Source organism: Adiantum capillus-veneris, chromosome 8 (genome assembly GCF_014529385.1).
Source record: "Adiantum capillus-veneris isolate H3 chromosome 8, ASM1452938v2, whole genome shotgun sequence".
Lineage (NCBI taxonomy): Eukaryota > Viridiplantae > Streptophyta > Polypodiopsida > Polypodiales > Pteridaceae > Adiantum > Adiantum capillus-veneris.
In genome coordinates, this window is record NC_140938.1 from 131,926,907 (window position 1) to 131,951,248 (window position 24,342).

Here is a 24,342-nt window from a genome sequence, read left to right on the forward strand (position 1 = left end):
TCTATCCTCTCAACTTTCAAGCTCTCCTCTACTCTCTCTCCACCTACACTCGTGACTCTCCACCATCATGTCATCTCAAGCGAACTCCACTTCTCAAGCCGGCTCTTCTTGAAGGAGGCCCGCCGTGCAAACATGGTCGTGGTGGGATGAAGTCGACTCTACTGGGCGTGGTCAAGGTGGCGGTGCAAGCCCATGGACATGCAAGCTATGCGCGTACAAGAGAACGGGTGGTGCAAACAAAGTGCGAGCCCATCTTTGTCATGAACCCAGCCACGAGGTGAAGTTTTGCCCACGTATTACTCGAGAAGAGGTTGGAGCTTCTTGAGAAGCTTGCGGTGTATGAGGTCGCGAAAGCGGCCAAGAAAGGCCGTTTTGTTGCCGTTGATCCCTCCGCCACAACGACACCGCAAGAGCAAAGGCAAGCCAACCTTTGCTCCACCTCTCAAGCGTTCAAGACAAATGCATCCACATCGGGGGCTTCCATTGCGCATCGCCAAAGCACCCTCAACGAAAATTGGAATCCTAAATTGAAGAAAGAGGCGGATAGGTCAATTGCTCGATTCTTTTTCCACGACCACATTGCCTTCCATGCTTCGCGGTGAGTGTGCATTGTGACTTATGGCATACGCACATTGCAATCTCCCATTTTGTATTTCATTATGGGGTCAGCATACTAACACAACTTGCTCTTTTTGGTGTGGATAGGTCTCCATACTTTCGAACCATGGTTACGAAAATAGGGGAATATGGCCCCTCTTATGTGCCACCTTCATCGGAGAGGCTTCGCATCACCCTCCTTGACAAAGAGAAGCTTGCCCAAGCAACAAAGGATTTGTGGGAGACCAATGGCGTCTCTCTCCTCGTAGATGGATGGAGCGACACCCGCAAGCGGTCCATCCACGAAGTGGTGGCCTACTCTCGGGGGGATGTATTTTGTGGAGTCACATGATGCATCCGATGGTGGAAAGGCCGCGGAGATGCTTGCTACAGAGTGGACAAGCACCATGGAGATCATCGCCCCGGAGAATGTCCTTTGTATGGTTGCATATAAAGAGGCGTCAAATAGAGCAGTCGAGGCTATCATTGAGGGAATGTATCCCACTATCCATGTCACATTTTGCATGGCGCATTGCCTCAACAACCTCCTCAAGGACATGGGGAGCTTTTCATGGATTTCACCCACCATTAGTGACACCAATCAAATTGTGTCCTTTGTGTTCAACCATCAAAAAGTGCGCCACGAGTTCTCAAAGAGGAGCCACTTGTCCTTGGTTAAATATTTAGAGACAAGATTTGCATTCAATTGGCTTATGCTAGGCCGCTTGTCTACATGTGGCGGAGCCTTAAAAGTTAAGGGGCCTCTTTCTCGTTGATGAGTTTCATGCCATGCCGGAGTCTACATCAGCAACAACAGGGTTGAAATGCCGAGAATGGGCCGACGACGCCGCTTGGTGGGAGGAGGTGAAGACTCTTGACACCATGGTCACCAAGCCCATTCTACACCTACTTCGAGTTGTGGATAGCTTGCATCCATGCATCGGCAAAGTCTACGAAGCCGATGATAGAGACACTTGAGAAGCCTGTGTCTGACCCTATTCAGTATGCGGAGATTCGTGGCTTGTGTGAGTCCAGGTGGAATGGATACTACTCTCCACTTCATGCGGCGGCTTATGTGCTTGACCCCGAGTTTCAGGGAAGGCGTTAAGAGACTGACAAGGAGGTGAGCAAAGGATGGCGGCTTGCATTGGAGCGCCTTGAGCCTAGCATTGACATTAGGCGCAAGATTAGAGATGAGCTACTCAACTATAGGCAAAAGAAGGGCTCCTATGGATGTGTAGATGCACAGGTTAATCGCAGCAAGATTGGCTCAGTTTTGCGGTGGGAGGACTATGGAGGAGATGGCCCACATTTGTAGCGCTTGGCTGTTCGTGTCCTTAGCCAAGCATGTACGACTAGTTGCTTGGAGCAACTATGGAGTGTGTACAGCTACATTGCCTCTAAGAAGAGGAATCGTTTTGAGGTCCAGAGGGCCAATGATTTGGTGTTTGTGAGCGCTAACTTGCGCATGCTTTCCAAGAGCGTCACACACAAGGCATATCCCTTCACCGAGTGGGAGATGGCACAAGAGAATCCATCTATGGCCGAGACACTTTTGGAGGAGCTAGAGGAAGACTGCGAGCCTCGCGAGGCCTCACATGTCACTGACGACATCGACTACGACGATGATGTGGAGATTCAGCAGGCAAGCACTTCTGGAGTTGGATGATCATTGATTACTCTAGAGTCTAGAGTCTACTCCTCTACCTAGCCCTTTACACTTTTTGTTATCCTTGAGGCTTGTCCTTTTTGAACCTTGTGGCATGCACTTTTCATTTTGTATCTATCTATGTTTTATTAGCACATTTGCGTCTATATGACTCATGCTCTTTGGTCTATTTAGTGTAAATTTGTGGTCAAAGTGATGCTCTATGTGTGTGGCATGTGTGTAGGTCAAAAAATGCCAAAAAAACTCTTTTTTTTTTTTGGCCGTTCCGACCCTTGTCCCTGTTCCCAACGTTGACCCGCCGTTCCATGTAACTATGGCCTAAATGCTAATAAATTTGTAAACTAACTAAAAGTGACCTAGGACACATATTTAGTGGCAAAACTGCGGCACTCCAAAGACTCTAAGACTCTGACCCCGGGCAACCCTAGGAACAAGGGTCCCGCCTCATACCAACCTACCGGGTGGGAACACAATGCAGTGCATTACTGAGAAAAGGCACGTCTACCTTGGATACGACCGAGCACAGCCACAAAGCAGCCCTGACTCCCTAAGTTGCTTGTAGGTGAAATTGGAGCCACCATCGAACAAGAATTTGAACTCTACCATGTCCACAAAGCGATCCTTCTTCAACATAGTGTGTTGCTAAATTAGCTCTAGCTTAAAGAAAGTTAATTCTAAATGAATTATTATAATTAATTGGATCCATAAGTGATAGGGTTTTCTGGATGCGTCATCGGAAGGATGATATAGATAATAGAGCATCATAGAGAGAATCTTTCTTGAGACATCTGAGTATGGAAATCCTTCCAGAGGAATGACGAGAGCCCTAAGAATGAGAATATCTGATGGGCCACCAAGAACATTTACTTCTGATTTGTCAATTTGGATGGGTGACTTGAATATCGAGGAGAAGTATTCGACCATTGGAAATGGACATCTTTGATGCATCATAGGATGGGTGATAGAGGATTGCTAAGGAGTTGTTCCGTACTGTTACCATATACATGTGGTAGTGATGTGTGTGAACACACTAGGACCGCCGGGGCATTTTTTCCCTCTTTAGGAGGTTTTTTCCCCGGTGCATTATATATACGCCCATCACTCTAGGGCTATCTATCTTTCCATTGCACACTAAGTAACACACTCTCTATTGTGTGCCTTGAGCTTCCTTCGTCTTCTCCAAGCTGTGTGTGTTTCTCTCTAACCCTAATTCCAACAATTGGTATCAGAGTAGGTCACGTCCTCCCGGGCTTAGTACCAGCTGCTCCAGCACACGCCTGCTCGCCTGCGCACTTTCTCCGATTTCAGTGAGCTTTGGCAAGCGTTCGCAGGTCGGCTTCATTTCGGCCTCGGTTTCCACTACAGGCAGTACTGCACAGGCTATTTCGTCATTTTGTGCAGAATTTTTGTCAGTGCCGTTTTCTGCATAACAAGTGCCTTATAGTCTTCTACGGTTTGTGCTATATAGCACAGGTTGTTCCCGCTTCGTTTCTCCTATTTTCGGGCAGTTTTCACATCAGGTGCAGCATTTACCATGGCTGACTACAACAACACAGATGTGTTCAAGATGTTTGTTGCTGAGGACAGGTTGGATGGGGACAACTACCCTATGTGGGCTTATATGATGCAACATGTTCTGGTGTCAAAGGGTGTTTGGAACATTGTGCAGGGCATTGATGTACGTCCTGGTTCTGAAGATGTAGGCGATGTTGAGGATGTTGTAGGTCTTGCTGCAAGGATTGCTGCTGTTAGAGTTGTTTTGCCTACGATAGAACAAGCTCGTTGGGATGTTAAGGATGTGCAGGCTCATGCATTGATTGCGTTGTCTGTGAAGTGCACCATTGTTCCTCACATCCGTTCAGCAAAATCTGCAAACAGGCTTGGGATATTCTAGCAGGTCTTTATGCAAGCCGCAATGAGGCTAAAATTGCTTTGGTGCGTAAAGAGTTGGAGTCGAAGATTATGCATGAGGAAGATGATATGGACACTTTCCTTGCTAGTGTCAAGGATATCAATGAGCAACTTATTTCTGCATGTGAAGTTATTTCAGACAGTTCCCTTGTGCAAACTGTTCTTGATGCCTTACCAGATTCTTACCAGACTTTTGCTAATACTTGGAGACTTATGACCCAAGGAAATCCAGAAGTTGTCAAGTTTGATGTATTATGCACATTGCTGTTGCAAGAGTCACTTTCCAGAAAAAACAGGACTAGGCAGCGTGCAGTTGAACATGCTTTTATTGCTTCTCAAAGAAAGGGTGGTAACATCAATGCAGCCACTTCTTATGGTTTTGCTGCGAGTGGCAAAAATTTTGTTCCTAATGCTTCTGCTGGCAACAATTCGTTTGGAAATTCTGGTGATAAGGGCAAAAAGAAGATGCGTTGCCATTATTGTAAATCCAATGATCACTTGATCAAGTCGTGTCCTAAGTTGAAGGCCAAAGAGGCTAAGAAGAAAGAGGGTGGTTCCATTGCAAATGCTGGTTCCACTACAAATGCAGCCATTGTTGAGTCTTCTGTGAAAGGTGACTGTAATGTTGATGTTGATGCAGAATGGGCTTTTAGCGCAGAGTGCACTTACAATCCTGCTGTCCATGATGCATGCTTGTCAGTTGCTGCAGATTCACGTGTGGTATTTCGACAGTGGTGCTACAAAGCACATTACCTCACATCGTGAATTGTTTACCTCTCTCGAGTCTATCCCTCATGGAAATTCAGTCACTTGTGCCAACGCCTCTTATCCAGTTCAGGGAGTTGGAAAGATTGTGCTCACTGCTACTAATGGCAGTTCCTTCACACTTGTTGATCCACTTTATGTACCTGGGATCAAGAAGAATCTCTTGTCTGCATCCGCACTTGCTAGACTTGGACTTGTAGTCAAATTTGTGGATGACAGATGTACAGTTCATGATCTCAGTTTTGGTGATGAAATTGTTGCATCTAGGCTTTTGTGCCGTGGGCTGTATAAGCTCACTTTGTATGACAAGTGTGGACAAAATTTTGCAAATGTTGTTGCAGATTCAAGGGCTATTTCAGATGCAAAACTTTGGCATGCACGTTTTGGTCATCTGAATTTTGCCAGTTTGCTGCGTTTGCAGAAATCTGATATGGTTGCTTCTTTGCCGCCTCTTGAAGTACCTGTCAAACATGTTTGTGAAGGCTGTATTTTGGGTAAGATGCAGCGTTCTAAATTTCCAAAGGATGGTTCAGTTCGGGCCACATGTAGGTTGCAGCTTGTGCATAGTGATGTTTGTGGACCCATGCAAACTCCGTCCTTGGGCAATTACCTGTACTTCGTGACTTTCATTGATGATTACTCCAGGCATGCATGGGTATTTCCGCTTAAAGCGAAGTCTGAAGTTTTTATGTGCTTCAAACAATTTCTGGCTATGGCTGAAAATGTCTCGAAATGTACTATGGGCACCCTCCGTTCCGATCGAGGGGGGAGTATATGTCTGATGAATTTAATGCATTTCTGGCTAGTCGTGGGATAAAACACCAATGTACAGTGCCTTATACACCTCAGCAAAATGGTGTTGCTGAGAGGAAAAACAGGTCACTGACGGAAATGGCACGATGTATGGTCTAAAGTCAAGCTTTGCCGCATTCTTTTTGGCTTAAGGCCATCATGTGTGCCACTTATGTACTTAACAGGTGTCCTACGAAAGCTTTGCAATCTATTACTCCATATGAAGCATGGCATGATAGAAAGCCTTCTATTGAGCACATGCGTGTTTTTGGCTGTTTGGCATATGCTTTGGTGCCACAAGTGCAGCGCAGAAAATTGGATGATAAGGCTGTCAAATGTATTTTTGTTGGTTATAGTGGTGAAAGCAAAGGTTACAGGTTGTATCATCCGCAAACAAAATGTATTCTGGTTTCTCGGGATGTAGTGTTTGTGGAAGATTCTGTTCAACCCTTGCTGTCATGTACTAGAGACAGTAATGTAAGCTCACAGGACATTTATGACACTTTGTTGCCTCTTTTGAGTGGTGGAAATACGAATGTAAGTTCCAATGAGACAAATGTATAGCCTATGGGGGTTTCTGAAAATGTTTTAGATCAGCCTATTACTGATGCAGATGTGCATGATGTACTTGATGAGGAAAGGGCTGAAAATAAGCAGGCTAGAGGTATGCCAAAATGACTGGTGCACACTTTGCGTGACAGTAAATTGGATGCACCTTTGTCTAGTCATACTCGTTCAGGCTCTCGCCATGCATCTTATGCATCAGATTGTTATGCTTTGGCTGTGTCTAGCTTACATGATGTTGAGGAGCCTCTGTCTTTTGATGAAGCGCAGAATTCAGAAAATTGGATGGCTGCCATGCAATCAGAATATGATGCACTTATAGAAAATGACACATGGACTTTATGTGATTTGCCTCTTGGCAAAAAGACCATTGGTACGAAGTGGGTTTACAAGTTGAAAAAGCCGGATAGTGAGATAGATCGCCATAAGGCTCGACTTGTTGCAAAAGGTTATGCACAGCAAAAAGGCATAGATTATGAAGAGACTTTTGCTCCCACTTGTCGTATGACTACTGTACGTTTTCTATGTGCATTGGCAGCTCATTTTGGTTGGGATATCAGTCAGACATTGTTACTACTTTCTTGAATGGTGACATATTTGAGGATGTTTATGTAACGCAGCCTCGCAGTTTTCTCATAAAAGGACAAGAGGACAAAATGTGCAAATGTAACAAGGCTTTGTATGGGTTGAAGCAATCTCCTCGTGCTTGGTATGAGAAAGCTGACACTCATTTGGTCAAACAAGGCTTTCGTAATAGTCCAACAGAAAGCACATTGTATGTAAAGCGTGAGGGTGATGTACTTCTCATTGTGGTTCTTTATGTTGATGATTTGCTGATCATTGGACCAAATGAGAGACATATTGCTGGATTTAAGGCTGTTTTGAATGCTACTGTCAAGATGAAAGATTTGGGGCTGTTGCATCATTACTTGGGTATACAGTTTAAGCAGTGTGATGGTGGTATTGCCTTGTGTTAGAAAAGTTACATAGAGACATTGCTATGTAAGTTTGGACTTGAGGATTGCAAACCTATTACCACTCCCATGGAAACAGGTTTGAAGTTGAGTCTACATGATGCTGGCGATCCTGCTGATGTCACTCTGTACCAAACTGCTGTTGGCTGCCTCATTTATGTATGCAACATGAGGCCAGATATTCAGTTTGCAGTCTCACAGGTCAGCAGATTTATGCATAGCCCAGGGTCTAAGCATTGGCAGGCTACCTTAGTGGCACTTTACATCTTGGCTTGTTTTATCCCAAGGGAGGATCATTGCCGCCAAACTTACATGCTTTTTCGGACTCAGATTGTGCTGGTTGTTTTGACACGAGAGTGTCCACAAGTGGTTTTTGTTTCATGCTTGGTAGTTCATGTATATCATGGTTGAGCAAGAAGCAACCTACTGTGGCCACTTCAAGTTGTGAGGCTGAGTACAGGGCAGTCTTCACACCTACGGTTGAGTGTGTATGGCTCAGACACCTTATGGTTTATTTGGGTGTTGAACACGATACTGCCAACACTATCTACACTGACAGTCAGAGCGCATTGGGAGTTGCGAGGAACCCGGTTTTTCATGCTCGCACAAAGCACATTGAGGTGCATTACCACTATGTCAGGAGAGGCTCTCAGCAGGAGAGATCAGCTTGGCTTATGTGCCAACACAGGACAACCTTGCAAATCTTTTCACAAAGGCATTGTCTCGTGAGAAGCTTGAAGCTTTCCGCAAAGCTTTGGGCTTACTCCCCTTTGTGGACTAATCATGTCCTTAGGGCATGGCACTTCCCTTTACTCATGTGCCAACTCTCGTTCACCGCATCACTCCGGGGGGGATTTGTTACCATATACATGTGGTAGTGATGTGTGTGAACACACTGGGACCGCCGGGGCATTTTTTCCCTCTTTAGGAGGTTTCTTCCCCCGTGCATTATATATACGCCCATCACTCTAGGGCTATCTATCTTTCCATTGCACACTAAGTAACACACTCTCTATTGTGTGCCTTGAGCTTCCTTCGTCTTCTCCAAGCTGCGTGTGTTTCTCTGCAACCCTAATTCCAACACGTACGCTTGGTGACTGAGAGACTAAGTGATGAGAAATATGTATTCCCGGCCCGTCACATGGTGGTTGATGGGAGCACCAAGCAGGGAATATTCCATAGTCTAAGTAGATTCTGAATTGAGTTTTGCACAAGAGGCAAGCTCTTGAATGAAGATGGGTTCTTAGTAGCTTTGAGGAAATATGGTTGCTTTCAAGAAAAGCATATGCTTTTCTGTAAGGAGTGTGTGACAGCACTGCATTAGTGCATGAGATTGCATCCGGGGCGCTAGGACATTTTACATGTGAGCATAAGTGCATCAGATAACCCTTGAGTGAGTTTTTGCAGGACAATTGATAAAAAGCAGAAAAAGCTACCTTTGACCTATTTTTAGAGGCACCATGCTTTTCCAGATGGGGATGCCCAAATCAGCCCTCTCTCTATACCTCGTTTTTTTGCTCTTTTGGTGACTTTTCTCCATCTACACAAAAGCACACACACTCTCTCTCTCTCTCTCTCTCTCTCTCTCTCTCTCTCTCTCTTTGTGCACCCCCAATCGTTAGAAGATGGAGAATTTAATAAATTTAAGGATCCACCAAAGTGGTCACTTGGTTCATGCTCAGGCATAAGTGGTGAGGGGTGAATACCCAAGGCCAAGCTCAGGCATTATTTCCAAGGAGAGAGGGCAAGGTGTGAACAAGGCCAGTTATTCTCAAAGTGGGAGATAAAATAGATGGGTGGGGTGTTTTTAACTTATCCCAATGAGTCTAGTTTTATAAAGAGGTCAATATAAGTTTCTGGCAGCAGGGTGAATTGGGGGAAAGAGACCTCATAGGTAGTCGTGCACGTTTTTATTGTCCTATTTTACATGCTTAAGAGTTTCATGCCATACTACATAGGGTTCTTCAACATTCTTGTATTGGTTAAAAAAAGCGTGCTTGACCATATTGTAATCGAGAACTGTAGGTGGTTTTTGGGCTTCAAATGCTCATAGCCATGTCCTTGCTTCATCTTGCAAACTGTAGCCCAACAAACCTAGCACTATTGCTGGATTCTGTATACCATGCAGCAAGCAGTCCACCTCCAATCCCTCCAATAAGGCATAAGCTTCCTCTTGAGGGAGCCCATGAAACTTTGGAATATATTGAGCCATATCTTTATATCGAACTACGAAGGTAGTAACCGAGAGTACTTACGCCCCTAAACTAACAAGAGAAGCAAAAGTGGGGCACCTTTATAGGTGAGCCTCCTTGTTGTTTGGAAAATACATTCCCTAATAAAAAAACCTCAGCTAAACACACAAAATGGTCTCACTTCTTTCAACTCAACGATATGATTTTTGGAGCCGGGGCTTGGAATTACGAGCACTTGTAAACCAAGCAAACCAAGAGACTCAACAACAACACCATTTTATTAGCAAACAAAATTCAATCACCGAAAAGCTTCCAAGTACAGCTCAAAACTCTAATCTCTTTCCCCCTTTCTTGTAGCCTCGCCTCCAATCAAACAATCGCAACTCTAATCTTTAACCTTATCCTAACTCACAAAAAAGTAGCATAATTGGCATATTTAAGGTGTACCGGTTTTTAAAGTTGAGGTGGATAACCAATCGGATCTATACCTTGCACTTTCCTTTAAGGGTAAATCTGGGCTTATCCTGGATTCATCTAGGTATATCTAATTTTCCCTGCAGAAAACCCTAGCCTCTGTTAAAGTTATGGCATCTCAAGTGAATTGCCCAATGTGATCCCAATATTTATTTTGGCTTTTAGGTATTTATTTCACCTATTTATCAAAGTTTGGATAGGACATCTATGTCCACTTCGTAGTTACTTAGGTGGGTATATATGTAACCCATTGCCCCCATTGTATATGCATCGGTTATTCAGTGGGTTGGTTCAGGAGACTCTCTCTCTCTCTCTCTCTCTCTCTCTCTCTCTCTCTCTCTCTCTCTCTCTCTCTCTCTCTCTCTCTCTCTCGCGCGCATTCTCCCCTTGGTCTCTACGCTTCCGCATCGTCGACTTTGACATGGTATCAAAGCCTTGGTGGAGTATTGGACCGTGGAGAAGTTGTAAAGATCTCTCCCTTAACCAGCAGCGCCATCCCTTTCCTCTGCAAACTGCGTTCTAAAATGCTGGTGGAAAATCTCCTTGCCGGTGCCACTTATCCCCCTTTCCCTACTGTCCTTGTTGTTGGCAACCCAACGTTAGCGTTTCAAAACACTACAGGGTAGTAATTGTGATGGGGGACGCTTTGGTGATTTTCAGCACGTTTTGACACACTAGCAGCAAAGCCCTTGCCGGTGCCGCACCGCCCTCGGCCCCTACTACGAAGGCAAGTTGCTGTGGACCATTAGGCGAATAACTCCCCCCCCCCTTTGCGTTTTAAAACGTTGCTCAAGCAGAATCCTGATGACGGCGTCACTCATCATACCTATGCGTAGACAACGTTTTAAAACACTGTTGCAGGTGCCAACGATGCCCCCCTTTTCCCTCTCTTGTTGTTACACCTATGAAGACAAATTGCCAGAGTTTTTAAACGTTGTGAAAGGTGAACCATTGAAAAGGGCATTGAAGGGACCTTGTTCTCATCTGACGGGCTTTGGGAGGCGTGGTAGAGGTTCGCGAAGGGCATTTAACTCGAGACCGGCTTTGGGAAGGTGGCTTGCAGGAGCCTTGAAGAAGTTTGTGAAGTGGCTTGGATTTTGCGGCCATCCCTTAGAGTGCGAGAAGGAACCCAGGTTCGGTTTCGCCAGCGCGAGCCTCTTTCCCTGCTGCTCGTCGCCTTTCCCTGCATGCTATCGATCTCCTCCTTTGCTTTTTCACTTGCCTCCCTTTTTCCCCACTGGGCAGCCACTTTAATTCAATTGGGTGGGCAACCCCTTTTTTAGGGTAAATTTTGGGCGGCCAATGGCTTTTGGGCAGGCGGCCTTTGTAAGGCATCACATTGCATACATTATCGACCAAGCAACACCAAGCAAGACAACTTCTGTTATTGGGCGGCCACCTTGCTCTCGAGCGACCATTAGATTAATTGACTTTGGGCGGCCAATTTATTTGAGTGGGCGGCCATGCCGCTTTGAGGTCGGCCATAGCTTATGGCCCTTGGGCACCATTTAAAGGGAAACATTTGGCATACATATCGGCCGTAGCAATGCCAAGCATATCATCTTTCTTCAGTAGCCCCCGTCGAGCAACCTCATCATGAAATCTGTTGCCCGTATCAAGAGACGACCTTAAAAGAGATTCCACTTAAGCATTTATTGTGCTCTCTGAAGTGCATCACATCCAGCATACATCTCAACCAAAGCACTGTTACCTCGAGCACTTATTCTACTGCGTTCAAACCCTTGGCTGCTGCTCAAAATTCCAAAATGGCACACCGATCGAGCGGACTAGGCTGCTACGGAACCGGCCCCCGGTGAATCTTTATCGGCCAATAACTTGGCAACCGGAACTCCAATCGCTGATCTAAAAAGACTGACGCGCTCTACAAAGTGAGCTCTTCAGGCCCGTGCATTCATTTCAATTCTGTCACCTCAGCTCTGCAGTTGCCCAATCCGGTACGGATCTGCAATCGACTTAAACTTTAAACTGCCATAACTTCTTCACCGTAGCTCCTATCGACGAGCTGTAAAGACAGGCTGATAGAGCACTTCAAGCACTGCAGTTCTAGATCATAATCTTCCATCTGTGCTCACTTCATGCATACTCATTTTTGGCATCATTAAGGCATCTGTTGGCCCTTTTTAAGCCGCATCTGGCATACATTAATCATTAAGCTTGGCCTGTTAACAAGCCCCGATCACTACTCACTAAATGTGTAGGCTTCAAAGAAGCTTAACTTGCATTTCTCTGCTCTTTTTCTCTTCATGGTAGCGGAGCTGCACGACACCGTTGTTATAAATGTGACACGACACTTTGTTTGGCGCGGGAGTTTGAAGCCAAAGACAAAAGCAGGAACACACAAAGAGACAAAGGCAAAGGGAAGCTAGACAAAGATTTTGGTGATAAAGATTTGATAGAGGAGATTGGCATGGCACACGTGGTGGCGACCACAGTGGCCACGGCGCCAAATTTCTAGTCAAGAAGCATTTGCCGCCACTAGCTTCAGCTAGAGAGAGGCTTGTGATTGGTAGAGGGGGGCAAGCAGTGCTCCCTATAAATAATTTGGACCCTTGTGTTGGAGTTCAAGTTACCGGTGTTTGAACCCGTGGTTTGGAGTTCACAGCACATGCACCAATCCATTGTTGTTGGCCGGATGATGGATAGGATGTGTTTCAAAGTTCATTGTCTTGGAGTGTTTTGGACGCGATGTGTCACAATTCACAAATGGGGATTCTTGGACGTAGTGTGGTTCACAATACAATTTTCCACAAGGCAATTGATGCTCAAGATGGCATTCTTCTAAGGTACAAAGTTGAGGGTAGCATAACCGAGGTGTATCCAGTAGACTGATCATCTACTGGGGTGTCCAAGGTAGCTTCTTCATCGATTTTGGTCTTACTATTTATGTCCACTATGAGCTGCAAAGAGGTTGTTATAGTTATGGCATCTCAAGTGAACTGTCCAGTGTGATCCCAATATTTATTTTGGCTTTTAGGTATTTATTTCACTTATTTGTCAAAGTCTGGGTAGGGCAATTTAATTAGGTGGGTATATACGCAACCCATTGTATATGCATCAGTTATTCATTGCCAAGGTTGGTTGGTTCAGGAGACTCTCTCTCTCTCTCTCTCTCTCCCCCCCCCAACACCCCCCTTGCTCTCTACGCTTCCGGATGGCCGACTTTGACAGCCCCTTCCCTCAATTCTTTATCAATACGCATTCACGAGAACTTAAGCACTCTCATACACAGTCTACAGAAAAGCACTCTCATACACACAGTCTACATAAAAATGTGAAGAGGAAAAACCCTTATTCTCTTACACACCGAAAAACAAGAAGAAAGAAGGGCGGATTGCACACAAGCACCACCATGCAAGCTGTTGTCCTCTTCTTCATAATGCATAAAGTGTTGATATTTGTTCGTAGGAAGACGACTCCCCCCCCCCCCCCCCCCCACCCAAAAAGAGCTGGCAATCACATCACCGTGGCTGATGTGGCATTTTGACTATTTTGACCCATACAATGCCAATTGATTGGCCATTTTACTTCGATGTTTGGCAGATTTTACTCTGAAATGGCCTTTTTGGGCCAAAAAACACTACCCGGGAGGGGGAATTTCCCAAATCAAGTGGAGAAGCATATTTCAGCTCCAAATTCATGGAACCGCAGATACTCACATTACTCATTGCCTCTAGATACATTTTTAATGGGTCTGCATGCCAATTTCCACATATATTCAGTAATGACACCCTAAATCTTAAACCCTACATGTCGAACTTTCTAGGTGGATCTTCTCGATCACATTGCACTACACTTATTTACATTAGAAAAACCTTTTCTACATTGTTTTAAAGCATCCCAAGAAAAAGGCGCCACATCTAGGGACCCAACTCCCCAAAGACATGTACACGGGTGATTGCCATCAAAAAGTGCACCAAGTTATGTATACTATGTACATTACATTCACAAAAGAAAGTTGGGAAGTCTCCAAAGGGATTTATATAAAAAAAAAATTTGCATTTCAAAAAATGCCTCACAATGTCACTCGTCTTCGCCTTGCCCCACTATCCCTTTGTCTTGGCATTTGGCTTCAAGTTCATTTTTAGGTCCTGATCTAATGTCAAATGCAAAATGGCATGCAGCCTTGTTGCTTGGTTTGCCAATGAGCTGCCAATTGCCATGGGTTTCCAATTTGTGAGTAAATTGACTATCGTGGACGTGAAAGGTAGGCAGATATGCACAGAGGCTGAGGAAGGAACCTTATATAGCAAAATTTATGAATGCCACTGGTCAGTTTTCTCAATAATGAGAAGTGATCCCTTTAATATAAAGGCATTAATGTCCCTTGAACAAATTATGACTTATTTATTAAAAGGTTTTAAGGTCTACCTAACAGTTTTTGACCTGATCTGATTGGTCAGGAATTCGAACCTATCGAAGACCAGATGCGAAGTCTGGTGGCCATGGTGTTGGCTGGAGTCCAATCATTCCCTATACATTTAGAGTTCCCGAGGATTGGGAAGAGGTGAGCACAACCATGAGATCATATATTTGAGGATTGGGCAGTCTGTAATTGAAAACTCTACCAATCCAATTTCCTTGGTATTATAGTGCTTCTTAGTGCAAGATTTTGAGCCTGTTTTGAGCTACATCTCCATCTGTTTTCAAAATTGTTTAGTTTCCTTTTTGAAATTCATCAACATTATCTTTGAGATTCTGCTAATATTTATTATGGCCATAGGTTCCTGTTTCGATTGCTGATCTTGGAGGTACTGAAATTGACCTTAGATTTTTAAGCAAACAGGAAGGAAGCTTGAGTGTTGTGGTGGCTCCAGTTTTAAGATTTGCAAGTGGTATGCCACTTATTTAACCCCAACCGCACACAAACCCCCCCCCCCCCCCCCCCCCCCCCCCCCCCCACCACCACCACCACCACCACCAACACCGCCTCTTTCCCCTTTTATATTAGAAGCTCAGAGCTTCTGACCTTACAGATATTTAACATTGCTTGCTTTCCATTTGCTCAATTTCAGATCTTGGAGAGGATGCAACGATGGAAAAGATTGGGCCGCCTGAAAAAGTTATCGATGCCTTTGGACCAGAATTGGTTGGTCAAAATGTAGAAGGTCAAGTGAAGGACATGATGGTAAAGGAGCATGACGGAAGGACATATTACCTATATGAACTCAATGTGCCTCATGTTCTTATAACTGCAACAGCTGCTGGAAACAGGCTTTATCTCATGACTGTCAGTGGCAATGGTAAACTTACTATCCAAATTGAGCTCATCATTTATAGCAGTGCCTGCATTCGAATTGGTTTTTTTCTGATTGTTCTATGAGCATATTATAGTTGGTCAAGAATACCCTCTTAACATGTTTACGGCTCAAGCTTGAACAGATTTAGAACTCAACTGGCTTCACTTGTGTCGAACAGAGATCCCTGAAGCAGTCATAACCTGCCCTCTGATGTGGAGGCAGTATACTTGGAAAAGCAACTCTCTTCTTGAGGGCTGTTTCTAAAATCCTTGGGGCCTTCCTCTCACCGACAGGCACAAAGTCCTCCTCCTGACTTTTCCAGGAGAAGAGAGCACTCCTTGCTACGCTTGTGCCAACAAACAATAATACATGCTGTAGAAATGGACAACTAGGAGCATGGAAACTCGTAATGGGTTCCTTTTAACTGACCCTGGTCATACAAGGAATTTGAGGAGAGTGTGCTGGCATATTCCCTTTTGCAGGCATAATCTCAGGCATCACCTCCCCATCCATGTTTTGTCCTCCTGTCTGCACATTCTCCACGAGGAGTGGGATCCCTTGATGCTATTGCCTGCACAGTTAACCTTAATACTGTTATCTGCCCAGCTAGCACTTTGTGCTACAATCACCTCTACCAGAGAGGTCTATATCAATAGCAGCTCCCAATGAAAAAACAGAATATGGACAATGGGGGCTAAATCACGAAATGAGAGGAGGAAAAAGCCACACAAATGGATGGTAGTGCCATCTGGGTACATTTGGACCATGGTTAAGAATGGCCCTGGATGCCAGAGTCGCAAGAAAGCCTCTTTGTGCTCCCGCATGCGGTCGGAACTGCCCTGGAGTCATAGTAACAGGGAATGGCCGTTTTCAGGTCTCCGTTCCCCGTTTCCATTCCAAGTTCCCGTTCCGAATCCCCGTTCCGTGTTTCAAATGTGAGTACCCGTAACAAGGAATGGCATTTTGTTCCCCGTTCCCGTTCCGGTTTCCCGTTCCTGGTAACTATGCCTGCAGTCTCTCGAACTGGCTCCTGAGAGTGTGGACCAACTCCAGCCAAACATCACGAACAGTCTCTGCCGGTGGAACAGGGAGAGCCTCAAAGATGCATAAGCAGCGGGCCCGCCAAATGAACCAGAGTGTCAGGCCACAGATGAGCTCCCAACACACCTCTCTCACAGCACCACTCTTGGGGGGTAAGCTCTGTAGGTGCCCCCTGGATCACTTTCATCCTGCTGGTGGAAGCCAACTCAAACTGGAGTGCAGGGCCCGTAAGAGTGGACCAGGCTGCAGCACCCCAAGTGTACCGTCGACCTGCCCCGTAGTTGGGTGCTCTGTACCTCCTCTAGCAAACCCGAGAACTGAAGCCAGTCGCCTAGAGTGCGGGCTGGACCCTCTGCCATGGTACCCCAGGAAACATGAGGCCTACTACCAACCAAGTGGCCTCTCTGCGTGCTAAACATGGGGTTTCAAACAAGGGACTGTCTCAAGCACTCCTCCGTGCAAGTGGGCTGGTGCTGCTCCAGGCCTCTCCGTAGCTACTCCCAAGAGCGAAGCAGGCTCACCGCAAATCGATCCTCTAGTCTCCGGCTCAGACCAACTCTACGCATCTCTTTAAAAGTCCACTTGATGGAAGGGCTCCAAGGGCCTCCTGCATGAGGCACTCGAGCTCTAAGCCGCTGAAGCAACAACTCCTTCCAGGGATCCTCCCTTGGAAGCAATACTCTGACAACAAACTTCCCCGGCTCTGCTATACTGGGTCTATGATCCCTAGCCCCCCCTGAGAACATGGTAAAGTGATGACCTGCCAGGCCACTTTGACCCCGGCAAACTGAGTGTCGTGCCCTGACCAAAGAAAGTTCCTGATCAGCCTCTCTAGTTGGCTGATACAGGAGCTCGAGAAGATCCAGCAAGACGTGATGTACCACATAGTAGCCAACACCACCTGGTTGGCCACTACAACTCTACCTGCCAAAGAGAGCCGTGCCGAGCTCCAATGCAGCAACTTCCTCCGAATGGATAGGAGGAGGGGAGCAGTCTACTGCTTAGGGGACAAGTCCAGGCCAACCTGACAACCCAAGTAACGATCTGCAGTCCCTAGGGGGATCCACCTAAAACCCTCACCTGGTGACCCAATTAGGTGTATTAGCATTGCCAATCCAGAAAGCTACTGTCTTCCTCCAGTTGATTAGTGCGCCTGCACATCAGAAAACCTCAAGAGCCTGCTCGCACATGTGCAGATTGGCCTCCTGGCCATCCAAGTACAAGGCTAAGTCGTCGGCAAACTCAACGTCTAGAAGCTCATCTGCCTTGATAGGGAGCTCACGACCACGCAAGCCAACCTGCTGAGAAGTCAAAAATGTGCTCATGGCCTCAGCATAGAACAGAAAGAGGAAGGGGCCAAGAGGACAGCCTTGTCTGACCGAACGTGAGAGCAAGAAACACTCTCCTCTTCCCCCTGCCAAAAGCATCTGACTGTGCGCACGCTTGTAGAGAGCTGACACACCTCTGATCCAAGCATCTGTGAAGCCAATCCTGAGTAGAGTGCCCTCCAAGAAGTCTTAGTCAACTCTGTCTTATGCCTTCTCAAAATTGAGGAGTATCACCAAGTCCTCTCCGCGGAGACGTGCGAGGGCAAACGCCTCTCAGAAAGTGAAGATGTTGTCAAGGATACTACGTTCCTTGACAAAGCCTGTCTGGGTCCCATGTATAATGCTCTCTAGTAGTGGGTGGATCCTCAAGCTCAGAGCCTTTGCTAGAATTTTGTAGGATGAGTTGAGGATGGTAATGGGTCACCACTGTTGAATCTCATTCAAGGAGCCGCCCTCCTTGGGATTAGGTAGATCAAGCCCTCACTCATGCTGTCAGGCATCTCGCCAGTGTGCAAAACGTACTGGAATGCGCTGCAAAGATCTGAGCCAAGTAAGTCCCTGTACTCCAAGAAAAAACTAGGAGTCAAGCCATCCTCCCGTAGACAGCTACCTCAAGGGAGTGTTTTGTAGTGGAGATAATGTGTCGTGCTCTCTATAGTGGGTGCTCCTCAATGCAGTGTGCGTGAGATCTCACTCCACAGAACGAAAACACAGAAGACAATGAAGAACAAAGCAACAATAGCAAGACTCAGTAGTGAAACCTGAACATATGGAACTCGACTAACTCAAAGAAACCCGTACAGACTCTGGCATGGCAGCACACTCAGCTCCAGCCAAGAACTCATAGGTACAATGGGGTGTCGAGGCTCAGATGTGTGGGGATAGTGCATACATGTAGTGTATGGACCCGAGACACTAGACAAAGACGCTAAACCATACAAGAAGAAGATGATAATCTTGCTCGACGACTGAAACCAACCACACACATGTATCCCTAAAGAGCCACCAAAGGCTAGCAGATATCCCAATCCAGCTAAGCCTATCTCCAAACTGAGGTGGTGGTGATATGGCCTTGGTGTCCGTCTAGTGTGAACTCCAGCCCAACTGCAACTAACTGCTTGTCGTGTGCCAGTGACAATGTAGCCTTGCTACAGGTTGCCCGCCACAAGACCACTCGCCGTCCCGGTGAGATAGGATACTGGACTGCGAAAAGAAACTGCTTTTGTACTAATTGAGAAGGGTTTGAAAAATCCTCTGCTTTTGGGGCTATGAGCATTGCTACTACCCAGGCACTGAAGGTGGAAGAACTGGAAGCTCGCCATCCTGCACACTCAAATCAGTGCGAAACCAGTGCGACACAATGGCTGAGTACGCATCCAAAACAACCTCAATTTTGCCAACATCTGACCATCACCCGATGCTACAGGAAAGGGCAGTCCATCACCTCTTCTGACCAAGAATTCTAATTACTGTAGTTCTGTTAACCTTGTAATCTGTTCAGCCCAAGGTACTGCAAACTCGGAGCCGTAGGGTGAGAGCAAGAGGGGAGGAGGTGGATAGGAGAGAGGGGCTAGAGAGGGACGAGGTGGGGGTGAGTAGGGGCGAGATGGGAAGGGAAGGCGAGGGTAGTTGGGTAGGGGTGAGGGGGTTTGGATAGGAACGAGTGGGGAGGGTAGGGGTGAGGGGGTTTGGATAGGGACGAGTGAGGAGGGTAGGGGCGAGAGGGGGTGGAGTAGGGGCGAGTGAGAGAGGGTAGGGACGAGGGGGTGGGTTGGGGCAAGTGGGTGTGGGTAGGGGCAAGAGGGGGTGGGTAGGGGTGAGAGGGGGTGAGGAACACAGAGAGAGGGGAGGGAGGTAGGGGGCGAGAGGGGGTAAGGAACATAGAGAGAGGGGAGGGAGGTAGGGGGCGAGGGAGGGTAAATAGGGGTGGTGAAGATAGAAAGAGGGGGAGGGAGGTGGGGGCTAGAGAGGGGTAAATAGGGGTGAGGAAGCCAAGAAAGAGGAGGCACAAAAATAGAGTATTTACAAACCAATTTCTTGCAAAATCATAGTCTGTTGCTGCAAAACGGGCTACTTTAATCTTGTTCTGTGACCTAGACCAAAGTAAATACGATCGTTTGTGCTGCATTTGGCCTAGTAGAGCCGGGTGGGTATCAGAAATGCCGAAGTTTGCTCCCTTTATGGGGTCTGGTGAGGGCACTGCTGAAGATTGCACTGCAGGTGAAGAAGTTGCCGCGTCTAGGAGTAGAAAGACAACAGCAGTTGGTGTGTCATCCACTTTGAAATCAACATCTTTTTGCTGTAAGCTGCCTTGAAGAGACTTGGTGAAGGGTAGTACATCAGACACAGACACAGAGGATGAATATGGCTTGGCCGGAGAGTCAGACACAGATCGGGTGGAGGTTGAGTTCTGTAGGTCTTCTCCATTGGTTGTCGGCGCAGTTGGCTCATTGGGCTCGGATATTGTAGAAAATTTGGAATAGCGTGTATCCTCTGGCACAGGTTGAATAGAGACTCCATAACAAGGCATAGACTTGGTAGCTTCCAACCACTCCAGCAGATCTTCGTTTGATTCGTCAAGTGGAGTAGGTTGTTCCAAGCTAGGGTTGGTTTCCAGTGACAAAGAACTATACTGCACTACGGGATCCATGCCGCCTTCAAGGTGAATGGGTTTCATTGGGGAGTTAGGAGTATGTATCCACATTGCGTCATTTTTTCAATCATGGAGTAGGTTAGTAGCAATAGATAAGTCTCTTTCCGATCTTTCAATCTCCACAGATGCAGGTGCAGAGGTGGCGGTGTCGTGCAGCTCCGCTTCCATGATGGAAAAAAGAGCAAAGAACTGCAAGCTAAGCTTTGATGAAGCCTACACATTTATTGAGCAGTGATCAGTGCTTGCTAATAGGCCAAGTTTAATGATTAATGTATGCCGGATGCGGCTTAAAAGGGCCAATAGATGCCTTAATGATGCTAAATAGGAGTATACTTGAAGTGAGCACAGATGGGAGATTATGATCTAGAACTGCAGTGCTTGAAGTGCTCTACCAGCCTGTCTTTACAGCTCGTCGATTGGAGCTACGGTGAGAAAGTTATGGCAGTTCGAAGTTTGAGTCAATTGCAGATCTGTACCGGATTGGGCAACTGCAGCTAAGGGGACAAAAATGAAGTGAATGCACAGGCCTGAAGTGCTCACTTTGTGGAGCGCGTCGGTCTTTTCAGATCAGTGATCGGATTTACGGTTGCCAAGATATTGGCCGTTAAAGATTCACCGGGGGCCGGTTTTGTACCAGTCTGGTCCGCTCGGTCCGTGTGCCATCTGGGAATTTTACAGCCTCGGCAAGGTTTGTATGCATTTTATGCAGTTTGAGAAGTCTAAAGGGATTTACATCTTGTCAGGCAGAAGTTGGTGTCAGTTGTCGGCACTGTTGAGCTGGGTAATTTTGGCATTATTCGAGATGCTAGTATGGACAATAAAATTCACGAAGATATTGTTAGTCAAGGACTGCTCGAAAGAGATGTCGTGTTTGGCATTGCCTTGGCCGGCATGTGTACCAAATATGATGCCTTCTTTTTTTTTGCGGAGCAAATCCTTAGTAGATGTGTTTGCCAAATGGGATGCCCTTTAAGGGCCACCCGCCCCAAAGAAACAAAGGGCCAATGCCCGCCCAATGTGGCCGCCCAATGGAGGAAGATATACTGCTTGGCAATGCCTTGGTCGGTATGTATGCTTAATGCGGTGCCCAAAGGCCGCCCACCCAATAAAGAGACACTATGGCCGCCCATGAGTTCAAGGAGTATGGCCGCCCAACAAAAGCCAAATAATATTGGCCGCCCAAGCTATGGCAAAAAGGCCGCCCAAGAGGATTATTAGTAGGGGTAAATGGGAAAAAGCAAAAGAGAGAAGCATGGCGGGCAGGGGCAGGGCGAGCTGCGTAGGGAGGAGAGAACACAGAGCTGGGTTGCACGAGGCTCAAACGAGCGCCATGAAGAAACGAAAATTGCTCAGCTTGCAGGGGCGATGCCTTTTGGTGCCACTCTCGTAGCGTTTGATGCCGGTGCGAACGCCGACTGCCACGTCAGCAAGAGCGACTTTTATGCCCCCTAGCAATGACGGCGTCGTCGTTGCTAAGGGAGGCAAAAAAAAGGCTATTATTAGTGGGGTTTTTAGGGCATAAAAGTGGAGAATGAAAGGACGAGAAGAAGGGAGTCCGAAGGAAGCAAAGCTCTCAGGCTCTCGCTCGCTGTCTCTCATCCTCGATAAGGAAGCAAAGCATTGGTTCTCTCTCGCTCTCATCCTCAACTAACAAAGGAGGAAGGGAGAAGAGGGAAGCGAAGGGAATCAACGAGTAGGGCAATAAGGCAAGGAAAAGGGTAGTTGTGAGTACGATAGAGGAGCTCGGGAGCAAATCGAAGGGCAAAGCGGGTCTCTCTCTCCCTCGAGGGTAAGCAAGGGAGGGCAAAGGGATTTCTCTCTCTCTCTCTCTCTCTCTCTCTCTCTCTCTCTCTCTCTCTCTCTCTCGTGCTTAATCGATCAAAGGAAGGCAAGAGCTCCAAGCTCTCTCTCTCTCTCTCTCTCTTGCTTGAACAAATGCACGGAAGCAAAGGCACGACTCTCTCTCTCTCTCTCTCTCTCTCTCTCTCTCTCTCGTGTTGGACAAGCAAGAGGAATTCTCTTTCTCTCTCTTCGTCGGCACATGAGGTGAAGAGAGAAGGAGAAGGCGGGGAATAGCTTGAGAAGAAGAAGAAGGACTCGGGATCTCTTGCTCTCGATATTCAAGTAAGAAGAGAAAATCTAACGATTGAAAGGTATCGAGCAGAAGAAGGTAAGTAAGAAAGAAAGATTGAAGCGGCTTGGCAAGAGTTGGAGCTCGGCTTGGCAAAGGCAGAAAAGGGAATTGGAGCTCAGCAAGGTAACGAGTCCGAGCTCGGCAAGGAAAAGCAGAATTGAAGCTTGCAGATCCACGGGTAGTTGAGGCAGATAAAGCAGCAGAGGAAAATTTCCATCACCATTATCATTTAGAGATTGGTAAAAATTTACGACGACAATTAAGGCAGCGCAAAGCATATAGAGCAGGGAGCATGAATTGAGGCAGTGAAGAGAATTAAAACTTGTAGAATCCAAGGGCAGTTGAAGCAGATAAAATGAAAAGAGAGAATTAACATCAACGTCATCAGTCTGAAGAAATCAATTAATCGTTATAGTAAGCCCGGTGTCGTTAACGGCCTGGTTAATCTGTAGAGGGAGCTTAAACTCCTATTTACCAATTGATCCAAGTGTTGGTGCTGGTAACAACCCGCCTTGGCTATCGATTAAGTTGTACTTAAAGCTTGACTTGATTAAGTGAAGGGTAAGGTGATTGCCAGATTCAGTTGCATCTGTTGTTCTCATTCTCTCTCTCTTTCACACCTCTCACAGCCAGAGGCCCGACGCCTGCCCGGCTCACATTTCGAACACATATCTCCCGACATCTTTGGTGAACCTGAAGCGAAACGAGCCGGGGTGGGAGGTAAAGATGGAGAATTTAGAGCAGATGATGAAGATGATTGCAGAGTTAAGTGCAAACGGTTTTGATGATAAGTTAACAGTCCTAGATTTTTCGAAGATGCTTCAATTGGTTCAAGGATCTCTGCTTGAAATGGAGACCGTTAAGAAGAAAAATCAAATGAATGAAGCTTTGGATGCAGTATACGACGAGAGGCGAGTCTTCGATGGTTATGATCTAGAGGGCTACCTAGAGTGTTATGAGCTGGGAACTAAGGTAAGAGGGATACCAGAAGAGTTAATGGTTAGATCTTTTGAGCAGTTAGTGAGTTCAGATTTGAAGGAGCAGATTCAAGAGGTTACCAAAGTCTGCAACGACGACTGGGAGTATTTCAAAGAAGCTATTGTACAGGTAAGTTATGAGCATTATGAAAGCTATCAAGAACAGAGTCCAAGTCTACCAAACTACACAGATATCCGAGGACAAGTACGATCAAAGTTAGAAGCTGTGATTGATGAGTTTATTGTGCAGGTTGCTACCTTCTTACAAGCTAGTGATGACGACATAGTTAAAGCTGTGTATGAAAAGTTGGGTTTTGCAGATGTTGTGCATGAAGTAGAAGTCTTTGAGGGCGAGGCTTCACAGCTTCAGGATACACATGTGAATTTTTCAAAGAACTTATAAATGCAGTACAGGAGAAAAAGAAATCGAGGGATCAAAACAACGAACTGTCTAAAGCTCAAGAAGAAATTGTGCAGGTGAATGAGTGCAGCCATATTCAAGTGGACATGCAAGGAGATTCGCTTACAAGTGATACTTTTGCTACTGACTCAGGATTAGAGCAAATTTTTTCTGGTACAGATTCTGCCATAGAGTTGATTGATGATATGGTACAGATTCTATCATAGGTTTGAATGATGATACAGATGTTATAGATCAAAGCAGGGATGCTGTTGAGAGTAGCATGATCATGGATTTTGGTATACCAGATTTACCGAATTTAGATGTACCAGATTTTGAGGACTTGGTTAAGCAAGAGTATTTGCTTGAAGATCTGCAAAATGTTGATTCAGAGGGGGTGCAGACTCCTTCATTGACAAGTTGTTGTGATGCCGAGCTACTAAAGTGGGAACCTGGACTTGAATGTGATGATGATGAATCGGAGGGGGTGCAAACTCCTCCTTTGACAATGATCCTGGATGCTACTAAAGTGCAAAGTTGCAGATTTGAAGAGTACCGGTTTTCTGTTGTAGCAGGTTGCATGGTACAAGGTTTTGGTTTCTATATTATACTA

At 46.2% G+C, this 24,342-nt stretch overlaps 1 protein-coding gene across 3 annotated transcripts in view; it reads left to right on the forward strand.

Moving 5' to 3' along the window:
- LOC147452974 (thylakoid lumenal protein (Mog1/PsbP/DUF1795-like photosystem II reaction center PsbP family protein)) overlaps window positions 1-24,342 on the forward strand; it is a 62,879-nt gene that overhangs the window by 7,267 nt on the left and 31,270 nt on the right. For 2 of the 3 annotated variants that reach the window (XM_086518525.1, XM_086518524.1), the window contains exons 2-4: window positions 14,360-14,463; window positions 14,680-14,791; window positions 14,972-15,199. In XM_086518525.1, the coding sequence (XP_086374651.1) occupies window positions 14,360-14,463; window positions 14,680-14,791; window positions 14,972-15,199 (444 nt within the window). Of the gene's footprint in view, window positions 1-14,359; window positions 14,464-14,679; window positions 14,792-14,971; window positions 15,295-24,342 lie in introns of those variants that run through there. The other variant, XM_086518523.1, reaches the window with a different exon arrangement.